The sequence below is a fragment of the Myxocyprinus asiaticus genome, chromosome 14 (genome assembly GCF_019703515.2).
Source record: "Myxocyprinus asiaticus isolate MX2 ecotype Aquarium Trade chromosome 14, UBuf_Myxa_2, whole genome shotgun sequence".
Taxonomy (NCBI): Eukaryota; Metazoa; Chordata; class Actinopteri; order Cypriniformes; family Catostomidae; genus Myxocyprinus; species Myxocyprinus asiaticus.
In genome coordinates, this window is record NC_059357.1 from 33,585,668 (window position 1) to 33,604,674 (window position 19,007).

General features: G+C 39.2%; 1 protein-coding gene across 6 annotated transcripts in view; it reads left to right on the forward strand.

Annotated features, from left to right (window-relative positions):
• LOC127452094 (putative E3 ubiquitin-protein ligase UNKL) overlaps window positions 1-19,007 on the forward strand; it is a 41,371-nt gene that overhangs the window by 3,775 nt on the left and 18,589 nt on the right. For all 6 annotated transcript variants that reach the window (XM_051717282.1, XM_051717285.1, XM_051717286.1 and 3 more), the window contains exons 3-5: window positions 7,661-7,837; window positions 8,493-8,626; window positions 14,007-14,142. In XM_051717282.1, coding sequence (XP_051573242.1) covers window positions 7,661-7,837; window positions 8,493-8,626; window positions 14,007-14,142 — 447 coding nt within the window. The remainder of the gene's footprint in view (window positions 1-7,660; window positions 7,838-8,492; window positions 8,627-14,006; window positions 14,143-19,007) is intronic.

A 19,007-nucleotide genomic window follows, 5' to 3' on the forward strand; every position in this document is an offset into this window, starting at 1 on the left:
CTGCATTGTGCCAACTGTGAAGTTTGGTGGAGGGGGATTATGGTGTGGGGTTGTTTTTCAGGAGCTGGGCTTGGCCCCTTAGTTCCAGTGAAAGGAACTCTGAATGCTTCAGCATACCAAGAGATTTTGGACAATTCCATGCTCCCAACTTTGTGGGAACAGTTTGGGGATGGCCCCTTCCTGTTCCAACATGACTGCGCACCAGTGCACAAAGCAAGGTCCATAAAGACATGGATGAGCAAGTTTGGTGTGGAAGAACTTGACTGGCCTGCACAGAGTCCTGACCTCAACCCGATAGAGCACCTTTGGGATGAATTAGAGCGAAGACTGCGAGCCAGGCCTTCTCGTCCAACATCAGTGTCTGACCTCACAAATGTGCTTCTGGAAGAATGGTCAAAAATTCCCATAAACACACTCCTAAACCTTGTGGAAAGCCTTCCCAGAAGATTTGAAGCTGTTATAGCTGCAAAGGGTGGGCTGACTTCATATTAAACCCTATGGATTAAGAATAGGATGTCACTTAAGTTCATATGCGTCTAAAGGCAGATGAGCGAATACTTTTGGCAATATAGTGTACCTTAAAAAAGACATTACTTCACTCTTACACTCACTAGCCGCATTTCCACTATCAGGCCAAATGAGGGCGAGCTAGTGCGTGCCAGGGTCAGTTGCGTTCCCACTGTCACTTCCGGGGCTTCATCGCGCCTCCTTGGGGCTTACTTGGGGCCAAGCGCCCTGGCCTGTTGATTACCCTTGGGGCAGACAAGGCTAACTGGGAGTTGAGGTGGGGTTGTTGTCAAAGGCGGAGTTTAACTGAGTCAGGTCAGATGTTTCAGCACCAAGATACTCCTTCAGTTTTTTATATCTAGCTACCTGCTTACCTCAAAAGATCAACAAAAAATGGAGAATCATCAGTACTGATCAGTAGACGGAATCAGGGCTCTTCTGAATATTTGGGCTGATGAAAATGTGCAATGTCACATCGATTTCATCTGCCGAACAAAAATTCTCCGTTTTTTGTTTTAGTCATAGTTTTAGACTTTTGACAAAAAAATTTGTCAATATTTCATCATGTAAATTTCATTAATTTTAGACAGTTTTACTCTGACTTAGGGCTGCACGATTATGACAGAAATCATAATTGTCGATTATTGCCCTTGATATTGTAATCGCGATTATTTATGACGATTAATAGATAAAATTACTGTGGTGTCACTAAGCAGACAACCGTGCTTGCAGGTTGTTCAGAACAGCAGGTTATGGGCTCTGCTGCAGTTTATTTTATGCATTAAATACTGCAATAATGTTTGCTAATGTTACTACAGGATATTATAAAGGTATATCTATGTTTTACAGTGAAGAAATGTATGTAGGTTCTTTCTGAACTATTGACAAAACCAGTTTTAACTTAAGACAATATGCCTGTGTGTCATGTGACAGGTTGATGTATACACATCCTCACACATTTAACACACTTCCAAAGCCTGAAAAATGTGGCATAAAAATAAAAAAAAAACTACCGTCAGACATGCAATATGTGTCTTTAATGCTTTAATTATTGGTCCACATACAGTAAATAATAATATTTGACATATTCAATAGTCAAACTGAACAGCCGATTTAGACTGAACTTCCTTACTGCATTTAAAATCCAGTATTGTGATCTTGTTCACATAAGATCATCGTTAAATCATATTCATATCTACTTTGTAGCTTGTTTAATACATCAATGCGACTGTTCTTTTTTTTTTTTTTTTAAGTCGTACACAACAATCGAGCAACCCAACAATATTCAAACTCTCCTGTTCTGCACTCACAAATGCTCTCTTAATAAATATAGCTGTTTAAACAACACAATAAATCACTTATTTAGACCCTGTCTGTACCTTGATTGTAACGGTCAGGGATCATTTTGGTTTTGTTGCGTTGCTCGCTTGCGGGTTGTTTACCTATGATAAATAAAACGGGGCAACATTTAACGAATTGAAAATAATTCAAAATTGCTCACCTTTGTTCTACAGCTTCTTTTCGAGTGTCAAGCGATGTTTCTTTAGCACTAATTTTCGTGTGCCATCGCAAACCAAGATTAAAAGTACTGTAAAGCAAGTATCTGGACATCAGACTATTCAAAACATGCGCATAAGGATTGGTTGTCATTACTGATATGACTGTACTGTAGACTCACTGCGTCTCTGATTGGCCATTGCCGTGTCATTGCTCAACGCACACGTCTGTGATTGGTTAGAAACTCAGCCGCTGCAAAAACACGTTCTAAATAGAAACCATTAACGCAACAGGAGTAGACTTAAATTGAATGCTGTAATTGTCAGTTTTCACGATTACATAATTGTGAGAGCAGTAATTGCGATTCGTTTTTCGATTAATTGTGCAGCCCTACTCTGACTAAAATGGCATATTTAGTCAACGAAAATATCTTTTAGTTGATGATGATGTGCAAAATGACAAAAATAAGTGTCAGACTGTAAGACCACACTTTAATTAGATTTTCAAACTTTTAGGAAAAATGTATAAACATTTTCTTAATTTACACATGTATCAAACATATAAAAGAGGCTATGTACAAAATACTGCACAACTGCCCTTGCTGTGAAACCAGAGGTTCAAATAATAGCATATAATAAATATACTGAAGTTAAATATATATTATATTTTCTGTGTTTAGTCAGTTTAGGATATCACATTGCGTGTGTTTTTACAGAAACAGCGTGTTCACAACAAAAGTTAGGCATATTATGACTAGAGTGTAATTTGGTTCAAGTTCACCTGTTCATTCGCTTCATTGTCTGTGCACATATGTAAGTTGTAATATTACATATATGTTGTGGATATAATATCTTGTATAAATGGGATACGTTTGAGTGAGGTAATTAACCCATTTTAAAGTGGTTAATTTAGCTGGTGTTTGGCACATTTAACTCTGGCAGGGAAATCCTCAACATACTAGATAATTAGATCAGATGAATCCATATCTAATAGCTTCTTTTATAAACAAATAATTCGCACGATGCTCATTCTTTTGTTTATGAATTGCACTGTTAATATCTTGCAATAATATAATTATTCTTGTCATATTTTCATCGACAGTATGCTTTAATAATTTTTTTTTTAAATTATCATCATGATGCATCTGTTTCGTCTCGTATTTGTTAATGTTGATGAAATGTGTTGACAAAATCACACACACACAAAACCTTTGTCAGTGATTTTGTTGATGAGATTAACACTGCTGCCGAACGAAGACGTGATTTAAGTATATTGTCACCAAACTTGCCAAGTTGTGTATCCAGTGCACAACAGTACAGGTCCGTGAAAAAAACAAAAACATTGCGGACACAGTACAAATCCATGTTTATTTCAAGAGCTAGCTAATTTCCTCTCCAGAGTCTGATACCTCAGCTTGAGTTTCCCTCTTGCTTGTGAAATGGGTGGGGTATGTGACATTGGCACCAGAGCAGCATATTAAGGGCAGATTTTAGGGCAGTGCAATGGAGATATTGGCTCGAACGCAGATCGATTTTGATCTCGAGGTCCGAGGCTATCGGCCCCATCTGGCCAGTTCATAGCCCCGGCTGAGCACTTTATTAGGTACACCTGTACACCTACTTATTCATGTGATTATCTAATCAGCCAATCATGTGGCAGCAGTTCATGCATAAACTCATGCATATACGGGTCAGAAATTTCAGTTAATGTTTACATCAACCATCAGAATGGGGAAAAATGTGATCTCAGTGATTTCGACCGTGGCATGATTGTTGGTGCCAGATGGGCTGGTTTAAGTATTTCTGTAACTGCTGATCTCCTGGGATTTTCACATACAACAGTATCTAGAATTTACTCAGAATGGTGCCAAAAACAAAAAAAACATCCAGTAAGTATCAGTTCTGCGGAAGAAACGCCTTGTTGATGAGAGAGGTCAACGGAGAATGGCCAGACTGGTTTGAGCTGATAGAAAGGCTACAGTAACTCAGATAAGCACTCTGTACAATTGTAGAATAGCATCTCGGAATGCACAACACTTCGAACCTTGAGGCGGATGGGCTACAACAGCAGAAGACCATGTCGGGTACTTGATTAGGACCATAGTGTTTCTAACAAAGTACTCAGTGAGTGTATATCATTTGTATGCACTGCCTAACAACAAATCTTGCTTAATTATTTCAAGCTGGTTTTTGATTGTTTTGAAGTTAATTAAACATACATTTTGAAAGCTCAGCATTTGCAGTGACATTAGTGGGGTGGGGTGCGGGGTGTGTGGGGGGGGGGGTTGTTTCAAGAGGTATTAGGGCAGCAACTAACGATTATTTTGATAATAGATTAATCTAATAATTATTCAACTATTTGGCGATTATTGCAATGATTAATCATTAACTCTTATCCGATTATTCAGCTTGTCCCCGACTTAAAAGGTTGTATTAAACGTGCTTACATACAATAAAGAGGTCAAAATCATCTTTTAAAAATACCTCTAAATGACATTCAATGAATTAAAGGAAAAAAAGTACTTTTTATTTTTTATTTTATTTTATTTTAAGTTGAATCCAGTAAAGAAATTCACTGCAAAAAATCCCATTATCATCAAGTGTTTTTGTCTTGTTTTCCATTTAAAATGGTCTAAAAACCCTTAAAACAAGATACATTTACTTGAAAAGCAACATATAAGATATTCAGACTTGTTTTAAGAGAATGTATCTTAAATATAAGTGTATTTTATATAAAAGTGTATTTTTTTCACTTGGTTATACTTCTGTGAGTGCAGTAAAGACAAAATATACTTATATTCAAGACCTGTTCTCTAAAAGTAAGTCTAAATATGTTATATGCTGCTTCTCAGGGGAATGCATCTTTTTTTAAAGGATTTGTAGATATTTTAAAATATTTGTATTTTTAATATTATATTCAACATTCTCAGATAACAGTTTTTTCTTCTGCAGTATAGCTGCTAAAGAAAATGTACATTGTTTTAAATTAGTTTTAGATATTATTTTTGGAAAACAAGCCAAAATCAAAAAAACAAATCAAAAACGTATTTTGTTTCAGTGTATAATGGGGCGAAGACTACCCTCTCTCACCTTTTTGTTCACTTCAATACATCTTTAACTCACTGTAACACATCAATGGAAAGGAGGAGGTGAGAACCGGCTTGATAATATAAATAATAGTTTAATTATAAACTGAACCAAAAAGACAAACACGCGCAGGTGTCGGACAGCTGTCCGTAACTCTCTCTCTCTGACGCACTGGGCTAATCAGCCTGATTAGGAGCCGGGTGTGTAAAATCACGACCCGGCATGACGTACACCGCCCGCGGGGGGCGTGCCTTCCGCCCTGTCTGCCTGCAGGTCATCCCCGTCTACCTGGATCAAGGGGAGGGAAACAAAAAAAAATGTGGCACCTACACGCCGTAACGACGATCGTGCCAAATTAACTAAAACATTTAAAAAGATAGGGAAAAGGCCAGCACAGAGCGGCAGCGGGAGAGAGAGAGAAAAAAAATTAAAATTTTACTCACCGGTTCTCTGATACACCATAGCTTGGGCCTCGGCCACTCCTCCACCCTCTCGTGGACGACAGCCACGCCTCCCCGGGCGGATCGGAGGCAGTCCTCCGGCCCCTGGCGGACGGAATGCCCCGCTGCGTTTTTGGTAGACGAAAGGGGCCTCCTCCGCCCCTGGCAGCATTTCTCCCGCTCCAGGTGGTCGGCCAGGAGCCCCTCCCCGCTCGCGGTCGGCGGTCCTAGACCCCGCAGCGTTTCAGCGGCTGGTAGGGGTCTCCTCCGCCCCTGGCAGTGGCCCTGACCGCTCCAAGCGGTCGGTTAGGAGCCCCTCCTCCCCTCACGGCCGGTGGTCGTTCCTCCGCTTTCAGGCAGCCGGGCTTCTCTGTCCCCCAGCGGATGGCCGCGGCTGCTCCATTGGGGTGGATGGTAGTGGCGAGGACTCTACTACGCCGTGTCCCTCGTCTTTCCCGGGTTTCGGCACCAGTGTAACACTTCAATGGAAATGAGGAGGCGAGAATCGGCTTGATAATAAAATAATAGTTTAATTATAAACTGAACCAAAAAGACAAACACACACAGGTGTCGGACAGCTGTCTGTAACTCTAGCTCCGTCGCACTGCCATCTCCAGTCGGCCTTTATCCTTCTCGGGCTAATGAGCCTGATTTGGAGCTGGTCGTATAGAATCACGACCTGGCCCCGCCCTCCGCCCTGCCACACTCACAAAAAACAAACTCTCTGTTATTAATAAAGCGTATTGCCAATTTTATTCACAATAAGAAACGCACAGTGACATATATTATGATACAATAAGTTGCGAGCCATCACGTTATAATCTAGCTGCATTAAGCGTGTGCACTTGAGGGACAAGCGTCCCCGCAACAGAGTGTGCATCAGCCGGGTGCAATTTCAGTCTCTTCCCCATTAGATCGGGACACTTTGTGCAACTCACAGAAGAGGCGCTGAACGCACAGAGAAATGACCGTTTCGGAGTTTGTAGTTATTTATATGATCTGCTTCCTTATTATTTGAACTTTAATAAAGCTATAATGCCTTAAATATAACTGCATTAAAGATGTAACACCAGGGTGTTTCCTTAAAAGAGCTCCAGCTCCGCTTATTCCCCAACGAGAGTTCTTCGGTGTTTACTTATTTGGTATTTTTGCATTATAATTCCCTCATACTTTGCGATCTACATCACCTGAAGCTGTTTGGAAAGTTTAGAGTGCATCTGGACTGTGAGTTGTGTAATTCTTTCTCTCCTCAGTCTGGCGCGAGCTGTAGTGCTGCTGTAGCTCGTCATCATTTGAGTTACATATGATTTCATGTTACTTTAAATGACATCAAATGACTATTCGACAATGAAAAAATTTGTTGACAATTTTCTATTGTCGACATTGTCGATAACGTTGAATAATCGTTTCAGCCCTAAGAGGTATCTTAATATGTGGAATGATTCTGGTAAAAAAAAAAAAAAAAAAAAAAAAAAAAATATATATATATATATAAAACATTTCAAAAATATATGTATGTGTGTGTATATATATATATATATATATTATAATTATTCTAATTTAGTGTGTGCACATGTATTCCTGTGTGAAAACAATAAACAACATTAAAACCAGTTATAATATAACTGTATATGTAAACAACAGCTGTTTTCAAGTGTAGTCAGTCAACATAATTCACACTCTGTGAACTATTTATAGAATTTGTATTTATAGTAGATGCAGTTGTGTGAGGGAGTCCTGGAAGGCCAGTGATAAAATAAATTCCAGGACACGCTTCCACATATTTTTCCACAAATGCTTGGTCCACTTGGCTAATGGTAGTACTTTGGAGGCAGGGATACACAGATAAATGTTATTGATATGATTTAGCACATAGGAACGCAATAGAAAGTTTTGTTGTATCACTCTATTGCTCTCTTATTGTGGTATGTTAGGAATGGCTGCGAGGCAAGAGCATGAACCCAGTTCCAACCCAATCTTAATTTGCAATCAGAAAATGAACAGAGAAATGTACTGGCTTACTTGTACATATTCGCAAAGACGAATAGGCCTTGTTGTTGTTTTTCCCCTTGTAAACATTCAAAATGTATTGTGTGTGTTCATTCAGCATGAATGCTTTTCTCTTCACAGTTGCCCTTACTTACACCGGACCACCGGTGACACAGAGCGCAAGTACCATTTACGCTACTACAAGACTGGCACCTGCATCCATGAGACAGACGCTCGTGGACACTGTGTGAAAAACGGCCTCCACTGCGCCTTTGCTCATGGACCACACGACCTACGGCCACCAGTTTATGACATAAGGTAAGACATTTCCCTGTCTGTGTCCTTAGCAAAGGCAAATGTAAAGAATATATGTTTTAATTTGAGTATCTTAAAGTGCAAGCAAACCTGACACTCAATGGCATCAGCAGCAGGAAAAGGAAGTGCTGTGGCTTGTGGCACTCATTCCTGTTTTTCAAGGGCAGGGGAATTCTGCCACCCTGCCCAACCCCCAACAAATGTAAATGCCGTCAATCCAAAAATAACTACAGTTAGCGCTAGACATTGTTTTGGTATGATAATTGCTTTCAATTGCAAAAAGCTTCACAGGTTTTCAGGTGATTGGCACCATGCATATTTGCATATGCATACAAGTCATAATAAGGAAGCATCCAGAGTGCTTGTATTGAGTGGGATGGGGATCATAGTTAACCATATTTTGTAATGTACTAATTGAATTGATAAGCAGTCTGCACAACATAGCAGCAAATGATTAGATTCTGCTCTGTAAATGTGGCTAACCAGTTATTAAATAACATGAAATGCAAAGAAATGTGCCATCTCACCAGTTGCCTAGCAACGTGTATATGGAAATAGCTGTTGTATCAAGTCTTGCTTTTTTGTTTTTTTTATATGGATCATTCAGAGCTGTTGATGGTTTTAATGGGTGGGCTGACTCAAATTAACATGTTCACAGAGAGATCCAGGCACAAGAAGCTCTACAGAACGGCCAGTTAGGATCTGGGGAGGGAATTCCCGATCTGCAGCCAGGAGTGCTGGCCAGCCAAGCCATGATTGAGAAGACCCTGAATGAGGACCCCCGCTGGCAAGGTGACAAAACCTTCCCACACTGATACAAGCCCAGTAGAATAGAAATAAAGAGGTAAAAAAGGGATCAGTTATAAAACTAGATAGTTTGTCAAGACAAACTTTGCTCTTGGCTTGACTAAGTCTTTGTCTGAAAGTTATAGATAGATAGATAGAAATAGTAATGTAGATCTTCAGATAAAACCGTCAGAAAGATTGAAAGATGTATAGATTATGTACTGTAACATAAAGCCATGATTGTTTGTGATTGTTTAAATGTAAATTTTTTGACAATTTCTCGTTTGAATTAACGAGCATTCTGTTGGCCTGTAAATCTATGGGATTTTTTTTTATTTTTGGTGGTCCACCGTGCAAAAACTTAATTTTGATCAGTTATAAGATATAGCAATGTTAGTCAGAACAATCTGTATGTCTGTTCCAAGGTGGATGAAGCTTGAAAGCTCTAGGAGCAGTTGATAATTTTGGTCTTGATTTAGGGATTTTGGAAAAATCCTGAATAAAATCTGTAGAATAACTGTTAAATTATGTTTTGTTTACTGCACATGTGCGAAGAGCACCTTTTTTGGGTTAGCACGTTTTTCTGGGAGCTGATGGAGTCTGGCATCCTATGGAAAGAGGATCAGCCGTGTTGAATGTTATGGAGCAATAAAGAGTTTTATTGTCAAGAACCATTGCAATTATTGAATTAACATTGGTAGCAGAGGATGGCTGCTGCTGGGAATTACAAAAACCCCCCACCGTTTGACGAGAAGGTGGCTTACGAAAGTTGGAAAAATGAGATTGAAATTTGGAGACGTGGAAAAGAAAAAAACAAGCCTTGGCGGTTACTTTGTCACTAACAGGCAGAGCAAGGGTCAGTGCTCTGGAAATTTCCGCTGAAGATTTGAATGCTGACACTGGAATGCAAACACTTATAGCGAAATTGGACTGTGTTTTTAAAAGAAGAAAAAGATCGACAGTACGAGGCGTATACGGAGTTTGACCGGATCACTAGAGAGAACGGTGTTTCTATGGTGAAATACATCGTCGAGTTCGAACGCCGATACAACAGGCTACGTAAGTTCAAAATGGAGCTCCCTGATGCCGTACTAGCCTTTAAGCTACTCGATACTGCCAGACTTACTGTTAAAGATAAACAGTTAGCACTTATGGCTTGCTCTAGCATTTCTTTCACTGATATGAAATCAGCATTGAAAAGAATGTTTGGAGATAACGTTACTTCACCACGAGAGGGCGCAGAACACAGATAGTGACACTGCCTATTACACGAGATACTCAGGCAAACGGGGACATAAGTCAAACACTCAAACCATAGCTCAAGGCACAAACCCTCTTGATAAATATGGAAGAAGAACGAAATGTGCAATTTGCCAAAGCACGTATCACTGGGTAAAGGACTGTCCAAATAAAAAGGAACATGTAAGAATGACAAAAGATGAAGAACTAAAAGATGACATTGAAGAATGTAACATCAATTTGTTTTCAAATGAATCTTTGTCTAACACAGAAATTTCAGCCTGTACAAGAACTGTGTGTGGAGAAAAATGGCTTGAGGATTACACAAGTGGGCTACCACAGAGTGAATTACTGAAAATAGATGACAAACAAAGTGCAAGACCTTTCAGATTTGGTGATGGCAAAGTTGTTTATTCCACAAGGAAAGTTACCATTCCAGCAAGGATAGGACATACCAGATGCAAAATAGAGACAGAAGTTGTTCCTGCAGAAATACCAATGCTTTTAAGCAAGACTTTATTGAAAAGAGCAAGTGCAGTTCTGGACATTGCACATGACAAAGCAACGATGTTTAAACAACCTGTTAAACTTGAACTAACATCTTCAGGACATTATTGTGTGAACTTGAGAGATGACAGTCATCTAGATGAAAACGAGACAAGTGAGAACAAGACACAAAATGAAAATGAAATTCTTGCTGTGACAGAAAACATGACAACAAAAGAAAAGGAGACAGTCCTATTGAAACTACACAGACAATCTGGACATGCTTCAGCTGATAGACTGCAAAAATTACTGGCCTGCTCAGGTAATCACGATGATGAAAGCAACACAATTCTCAAGAACATTGTTAAAAACTGTGAAACATGTATCAGATACAGCAAGCCAAAACATAAGCCTGTAGTGGGTTTGCCTATGGCATCAGCCTATAATGAGACTGTGGCTGTGGACTTACATGAGCTTGAGCCGGGATTATGGTATTTGCATGCTATTGACCACTTAACACGCTTCAGTGCAGGGAGTATCGTCACCACAAAGAACCCAAAAGAGATAGTGAAGCACTTTATTCACTGCTGGATAAGTGTTCATGGTCCTCCATGCAGACTGTTTAGTGATAATGGAGGTGAATTTAATAATGATGAAATGAGGGACATGGCTGAAAAGTTTAATATTGAAGTTAAAACAACTGCAGCATACAGTCCATGGAGTAATGGCCTTGTAGAAAGGCACAATCTGACCCTAACTGAAATTTTGCTGAAGCTGAAGAAGGACAACAACTGTTGACTGGAAGACAGCTCTAGATTGGACACTGATGGCAAAGAACTCTATGCACAATGTGCATGGTTATAGTCCCTACCAGTTAGTGTTTGGGCAGAACCCAAATCTGCCCTCAGTCCTCACTAATAAGCCTCCAGCTCTGGAAACAAGTATGAGTACTTGGATAGCTAAACAAATCACCACACTACATGCAATGAGAAAAGCATTCACAGAAGCCGAATGCTCGGAGAGAATTAGAAGAGCCCTTCGTAAGCAATTGCGGCCCATTCATGACAGATATGAAACGGGGGACAAAGTGTATTATAAGCGAGTAGATTGTAATGAGTGGAAAGGTCCAGGTGTAGTCATAGGCCAAGATAATGTGGTTGTATTTGTCAGGCATGGTGGAACCTATGTTCCAGTGCATCAGTCTAGACTAAGAAAGGTGGATGACCCACAAACGAAACTGGAGGAGACAGAAAGGGAACAAATGAAAACAAATGAATATCCCACAGTAACGCCAACAGCAGATCTCAGTGACACTGAAACTGAAAATGAGGAAATAACACCAGCTAATGATGAACGTCTTAATGCTGAATATGACAGTGAACCTTCTGCATCAGTGCTACCTGAAGGGGATAATCTTGATCAGTCCCACACGCCACAAACCCGCTCATCCATGAGCTGTGAAGGTCTAAGACTGAAAACAGACCAAATAGTTAAATACACAGATAATCAAAGTGGACAAATCCATACTGGGAAAATCCTCAGCCGAGCAGGAAAGGCAACCGGTAAAAACTGGTACAATTTGCAGTACAGTGAGCCTGAGGAAATTGCTGGCACAACTACATCAGTCAATCTAGGACAAATGGACAATGTTCAGGTGATTCCATCCGAACATGCTAAGTTGAGCACTGACTCCAATGAAGATGATATATTGATAGTACATGATGATCTCTTTATGCCGGCAAAAAATACAGAACTCAGCACCTGGAAGAGAAATAACGTCTATGAAGAAGTGAAAGATGAAGGCCAGAAGTGCATCTCCACGAGGTGGGTGTGCACACTTAAAGAAACAGCTGCTGGAGTTGTACGTAAGGCTAGACTAGTTGCGAGAGGCTTTGAAGAAATAAACACTCAAGACCTTCCCAAAGACTCGCCTACATGTGCCTCAGAGTCTCTAAAAATGATCATGGCAGTCATATGTCAAAATAAATGGCAGCTAAAATCCATGGACATTAAAGCAGCCTTTTTACAAGGTGAAGAGTTAACCAGAGATATTTACATTTGCCCACCACAAGAAGTGCAGAACAAAGGAACCATATGGAAGTTGAAAAAATGTGTTTATGGCCTAACAGATGCTTCTTTATTCTGGTATAATAGGGTGAAAGACACCTTGCAACAATTGGGAGCTACAGTGTCAAAGGTAGATCCAGCAGTATTTTACTGGCTGGATGATTCCTGCAAGGTGATGGGAATTCTTGCATCACATGTGGATGACTTTATATGGGGTGGTACAGATGCATTCACCATAAACATCATTCCTCAATTGAAAGCTGCCTTTCAAGTTGGACGGGAAGAACATGACAGTTTCAGCTACGTTGGAATAGAAGTACATTCTAAGGAGGATGAAATACAAGTACAACAAGGAACGTACATAAAAAATCTGCAACCTATCCCAGTGGACTCCACCAGAGCAACACAGCGTGAAGCTTCATTGACAGACGTTGAGATGGACATGCTAAAATCAAAGATTGGACAAATATTGTGGGTTGCCAGGCAAAGCAGACCTGACATAATATATGACATATCCATCTTGGCATCTAACACAAAGCATGCTACTGTTCAGACCCTGCATTGTGCAAATAAACTTATCAGAAAACTGAAATCAGAAGAGGTCATCTTGAGGTTCCAGTACTTAGGAAAAAACAGTTCTGTTAAATTGGTGGTGTACAGTGATTCCTCAATGGGAAATCTTCCGGACGGTGGCACACAGGGTGGACATTTCATCATGCTTATGGGAGAAAATGGAAAATTTTCACCTATATCTTGGCAGTCAAAACGAATCAGGAGAGTTGTACGGAGTACCTTAGCAGGAGAGACTTTGGCACTTGCAGATGGAGTTGACAGTGCAGTTTTCCTCGCTACACTATACTCTGAGATTACCACTGGTGACTGCTCATGCATCAATGTGCCTATTGTGTGTGTAACAGACAATCATTCCCTTCTCGATGCTCTCAAATCTACAAAATCTGTCACCGAAAAGAGACTGCGCCTAGAAATCAGCAGTATGAAGGAGCTTATACACTCTGGAACCATTCAGCAGATCTTGTGGTCAACCACCAAAGAGCAGCTAGCTAACTGCTTGACAAAAAAGGGGGCATCTGGACTTGGCCTTCTGAAAGCTCTCAGCACAGGTGTTTGCTATCTTAAGGGCTGAATGGATTTGACAATGATTAGCTTATGTTTTGTCAATGTCTTGTCATTTAAACTAAAACTCTAAAGTTAACCTGTTATTCTGTTAACCTGTTAAATGCTTATGTTCTAAACTTGAACAGTTTTCTTCTTAAAAGAAAAAAAGGGAGATTGTTAAGTTATGTTTTGTTTACTGCGCATGTGCGAAGAGCACCTTTTTTGGGTTAGCGCATTTTTCTGGGAGCTGATGGAGTCTGGCATCCTATGGAAAGAGGATCAGCCGTGTTGAATGTTATGGAGCAATAAAGAGTTTTATTGTCAAGAACCATTGCAGTTATTGAATTAACATAACAGTATGTTGGCTTGGTCAAGCTAACATAATTGCATTGTATTCAGTCAGGTCACCTGATTGAATTGCAATTTATGCTGGGTGTTAAAAGCAGTAATCTGAAGTTTCTGTTCCCGTTTTTTGCAGACACCAATTTTGTTTTGGCCAACTATAAAACAGAGCAGTGTACCAAGCCTCCACGTCTGTGCAGGCAGGGCTATGCGTGTCCTCACTATCACAATAGCAGAGATAGGAGAAGAAATCCCAGAAAGTTCAAATACAGGTAAGATAGAAACACTTTAAAGAAAAATAAAAAAAACACACAGAGCCCTGGACATTTTTTTTTTCACATGTAAATCCAGCGCCACACTAGACGATTTTCCTTATTTTCAGTTGTAAGCTTTAAGCAGAATTGTGTAATTTCTGCACCACTAGCTCCAATTGCAAAAATAAAACGTTTGGTTTAAAACAGCCTTCTAAATATGCCCTCCATCTGCTGTTGATTGAACAGACTGACAGTCCCACCCCCAACTCACTCCATTGGTTGAGTCATGCCATTATTATTGTGTCAGGCTGGATATGTCGTTTAAAACAAACAGCTTTTTGCCAAAACTCACAGAGACAAAGTGTTTAGAGTTTTTGAGAAAATTAACTACAAATTGCTTACATATAGTTGTCTCTGTATATTAAGTTGAGATACAGTGGGTAAGCAACCAGATTGAGCTTTACTACTGCAGGGAGTACCGCCGTGTGAAAACGTAAAATTCTCACACGTGAGACACGTTCGCAAAATCACCGACAGGAGGCGCAAAGGGACACTTTTGTCACCATCGTTTAGTAGTGTGAAGAAAGTGAGAGTTATCGTGATTAAATTGTTAATATTATTATTTGTATTGTAAATTTTTACATGTGTAGAAGGTGATCAAACAATGCAAAATTAATGGCAGCATTAAATAGCTTAGTTCGTGAATTGATATACAGAAAAGAAAATGCTCGAATGTCAGCCTTTTTCAATAAATTAAAACTGTTGCTTTATAGATATTAGCTATTTAATTATCTTCCTGAAAATCAAAATGATTTAATTTGTTAGCCCTAATGAAAAAAACAACAAAAATGCATTTTATTAATGCCGTTAACCCGTGTTATAATTGACCCGGCTAGTCAGCAGTGTTAGACTAAAAGTGTTAGACCCGCTCATACTGTATTTATATATATATATATATATATAATGTATGTATATGTGTGTGTGTGTGTGCTTGTGCTTGTGCTTATTTAGTTGTTTTTAAATAATATTTTTTTAAAGTCACAATGGTTGGTGTGGAGTAGTTAAAAACTGAAGTTCTTTGTAAGTCACATGTGGACTGATAGCTCAGGGGCTGTTCACTTGTGTCATCTGATACTGTCTTTTCCTGCTAATTGTTGGTTTGAGACCAGCTTTACTTATCTTATTGTCTGTATACATGTAGAAAGTACAGCCCGAACAATATAGGATTTTTGAGGCCGATACCGATTTTAGAGGAGCAGATAGGGTCAAGGGCCTTGCTCAAGGGCCCAGTGGCATCTTGGCGGTGCTGGGGCTTGAACCCCTGACCTTCTGGTCAGTAACCCAGAGCCTTAACCACTGAGCCACCACTGCTCCACTTGACTGTGCACCGATATGACTATGCAAAGGTACACAGAAGGCTGCTTTCTTAAACAAATATTTTTATCAAAGAATATTTGACATTATTATTATACGTTGTCAACAAATTCTAGAAATGAACACTGAGAAAATAAAGAATAAATAAAAATACAATAAATAGCTAAATAAACATCAGTACTGTTTAATATGTCAATTGCTGAACATTTAAATAAAGAATACATTCAAATAAAATAAATTGCTAAATAAACATCAGTACTGTATATTTAGAATCAGTCAATGGCTGACCATTTAAATAAAGAATAAATTAAAATTATATCTAAATAAAAATCAATACTGTTTAGTATGTCAATTGCTGACCATTTAAATAAAGGATAAATTAAAATAAAATAAATAGCTAAATAAACATCAGTAGTACTGTTTAGTATCAGTCAAATGCTGACTATTTTAATACTGCCAGTCAATTAGGGGCAGGTTGTAAAACAAGAAGCATTTACACCTGCCGAGTCAAGAGATAAACAGCAGCCATGGTGTTATACCGTATTTTGCTAAACAAGTTCAGGGGAAACTTTTAAATATTACATTTTGTAAATGCAACGACTGGAATTGTTTGATTGAAGGGTGTACCAAACTGTGAATCCTGAATAAAACAGTTTGGTGAATACATGTTTACACACTTAGCTTCCACTCAGTAGACAAGCAATAAAAGTAGCTACGTGGTTAGCTAGTTAGCTATAAGCTCGTTGTCATGGAGAGTAAAATATGGACGTTGTTTATTTACTTTCTAGCATTGCATCTCACCAACTAGGTAACAACGTAGCATGAAATCAACACTCAACAGACACAATCCACCACTGCACCATTGTCTGCTGAGCTGCAAAAAGATGCTCTGATGTTTACCTTTCAATCTGCTATATTACTGACTGCTTTAGTTATATTGAAAAGGGGAAATGATGGGGTCATTGTTTATTAACTTTCCAGTATGTATTTCACAATCTAGTTAGCAACTTACCATGAAGACACTGCTTAACTCCACACTGTCTGCAGAACCACCATCAGCTCAGCTCTGTAAACAATGGAGTCGGAGTGCACTCTGCGGGACAAACTATTTTGACACCAATTCTAAATCACCCCAAGCATTGTTTTCTGCATTATATGTTCTGAACAAAAAGTTTTCATGTCTGCGCATATCGGAAAACATATACGCCGATACTGATATATCTGTGAAACACTAATATCGTAAACTACATCCGGCAGATTCACAAAAATCTATTTTGTGCTATGGCTGCTACAGACATTGTTGGTCATTTGTTCATGTTATACTTTATATATTTTGTACATGGTATTTAACTTATATTTGTTGCCACAATTGTGTTTTAAAGGTAAAATAATTGGCGATACAGTCGCATAGAGTGGCAGCATTCATGATTACATGATAGTTTATTATTCAACTTAATTACATTATACAGTATCCTACAATAGCGTGTGTAGTTCAAAATAGTGTGGAACATTATTGCTTTTTGTCACATTGTATTGCGCACGCTGCAGCCAAGCAAACCGAGACAATAAGCCCTGCAACGCATGTAAATAACAAACATGACATCTCAGAAAGATTTGTTCTCCTTGCTCCACTTTATTTCCAAATGTTCTACAGTTGCTGGTGTGTTTTTTCTTTTCATCATGCCTGCCATTGCGCTGTGATACTGGGGGTTCCCTCTACGGTATTCTCCGGTGTTACGGTTTAACTGGGGCTGAGTTCTGAATAAATTTACTACATAATGTTGGCATGATTGTACAGATGAAAATAAGTGGTATAATTAGCTTGAACAGCAGAATGACGCAAAACAATACAAAATTTACCGAGGCAGGAGATTCCATCTGGTTCAAAAACATCACGAGAAGCGCAATTTTATCAGTTTGAGCTATTAGACATCAATAACAGTAATGAGCATCTTTATGTTAAAATCAGGTTTCTTTATTCTGTGTGAAATGGTGCACATTATCAAGCAATGTTAACGCCATGTTAACTTGTGCTTCACGTTCACAATATGATGGTCTTGTCAGATTATGACATTGTATGAAATCTGAATGTCTTTTTCTTGTCGAAATGCTGCTCCCAAATATTATGCGACATTATAAAATCAATCAGTAATTGAATGAACAACAAACTGCCAGAATTAATAAAGCCCTACTGGTAATGTTTGTTATTAGTATAAATATATTTTTTGGAATACTGATCTGTCCTTATGTCCTCTACAGATAAAACAGGGCTCCAGACTAAAAGAAATGTCTTATGAGCCAAATGGCTGTTTTTAGTAGCCAAATCACAGATTTTCTCGATTTAAGTTGCTGTTCAGAAACAAAATGAAAGCCAAAGAAAATGAAGACAGCTGATAACCCATTCATTGAAGGTTTAATAAACAGTACATTTGAAGTCAGAGGTTTACATACACTTAGGTTGAAGTCATTAAAACTGATTTTTTTAACCACAGATTTAATATTAGCAAACTATTGTTTTGGCAAGTCATTTAGGATATCTACTTTGTGCATTTACATACACCAAGTTAACTGTGCCTTTAAGCAGCTTGGAAAATTCCAGAAAATTATGTCAAGCCTTTAGACAATTAGCTTCTGATATGAGGTGTACTTAACTGGAGGTGTACCTGTGGATGTATTTTAAGGCCTACCTTCAAACTCAGTGCCTCTTTGCTTGACATCATGGGAAAATCAAAAGAATCAGCCAAGAACTCAGAAAAAAATTGTGGACCTCCACAAGTCTGGTTCATCCTTGGGAGCAATTTCCAAATGCCTGACGGTGCCACGTTCATCTGTACAAACAATGGTATGCAAGTATAAACACCATAGGACCACGCAGCCATCATACCCCTCAGGAAGGAGACGAATTCTGTCTCCTAGGGATGAATGTGATTTGGTGTGAAAAGTGCAAATCAGTCCCAGAACAACAGCAAAGGACCTTGTGAAGATGCTGGAGGAAACAGGTAGACAAGTATCTGTATCCACATTAAAACGAGTCCTATATCGTCATAACCTGAAAGGCTACTCAGCAAGGAAGAAGCCACTGCTCCAAAACCGCCATAAAAAAGCCAGACTACAATTTGCAAGTGCACATGGGGACAAAGATTTTACTTTTGGGAAAATGTCCTCTGGTCTAATGAAACAAAAATTGAACTGTTTGGTCGTAATGACCATAGTTATGTTTGGAGGGAAAAGGGTGAGGCTTGCAAGCCGAAGAACACCATCTCAAACGTGAAGCATGGGGGTGGCAGCATCATGTTGTGGGGGTGCTTTGCTGCAGAAGAGACTTGTGCACTTCACAAAACAGATGGCATCATGAAGAAGGAAAATTATGTGGATATATTGAAGCAACATCTCAAGACATCAGCCAGGAAGTTGAGGCTCGGTCACAAATGGGTCTTCCAAATGGACAATGACCCCAAGCATACCTCCAAAGTTGTGGCAAAATGGCTTAAGGACAATAAAGTCAAGGT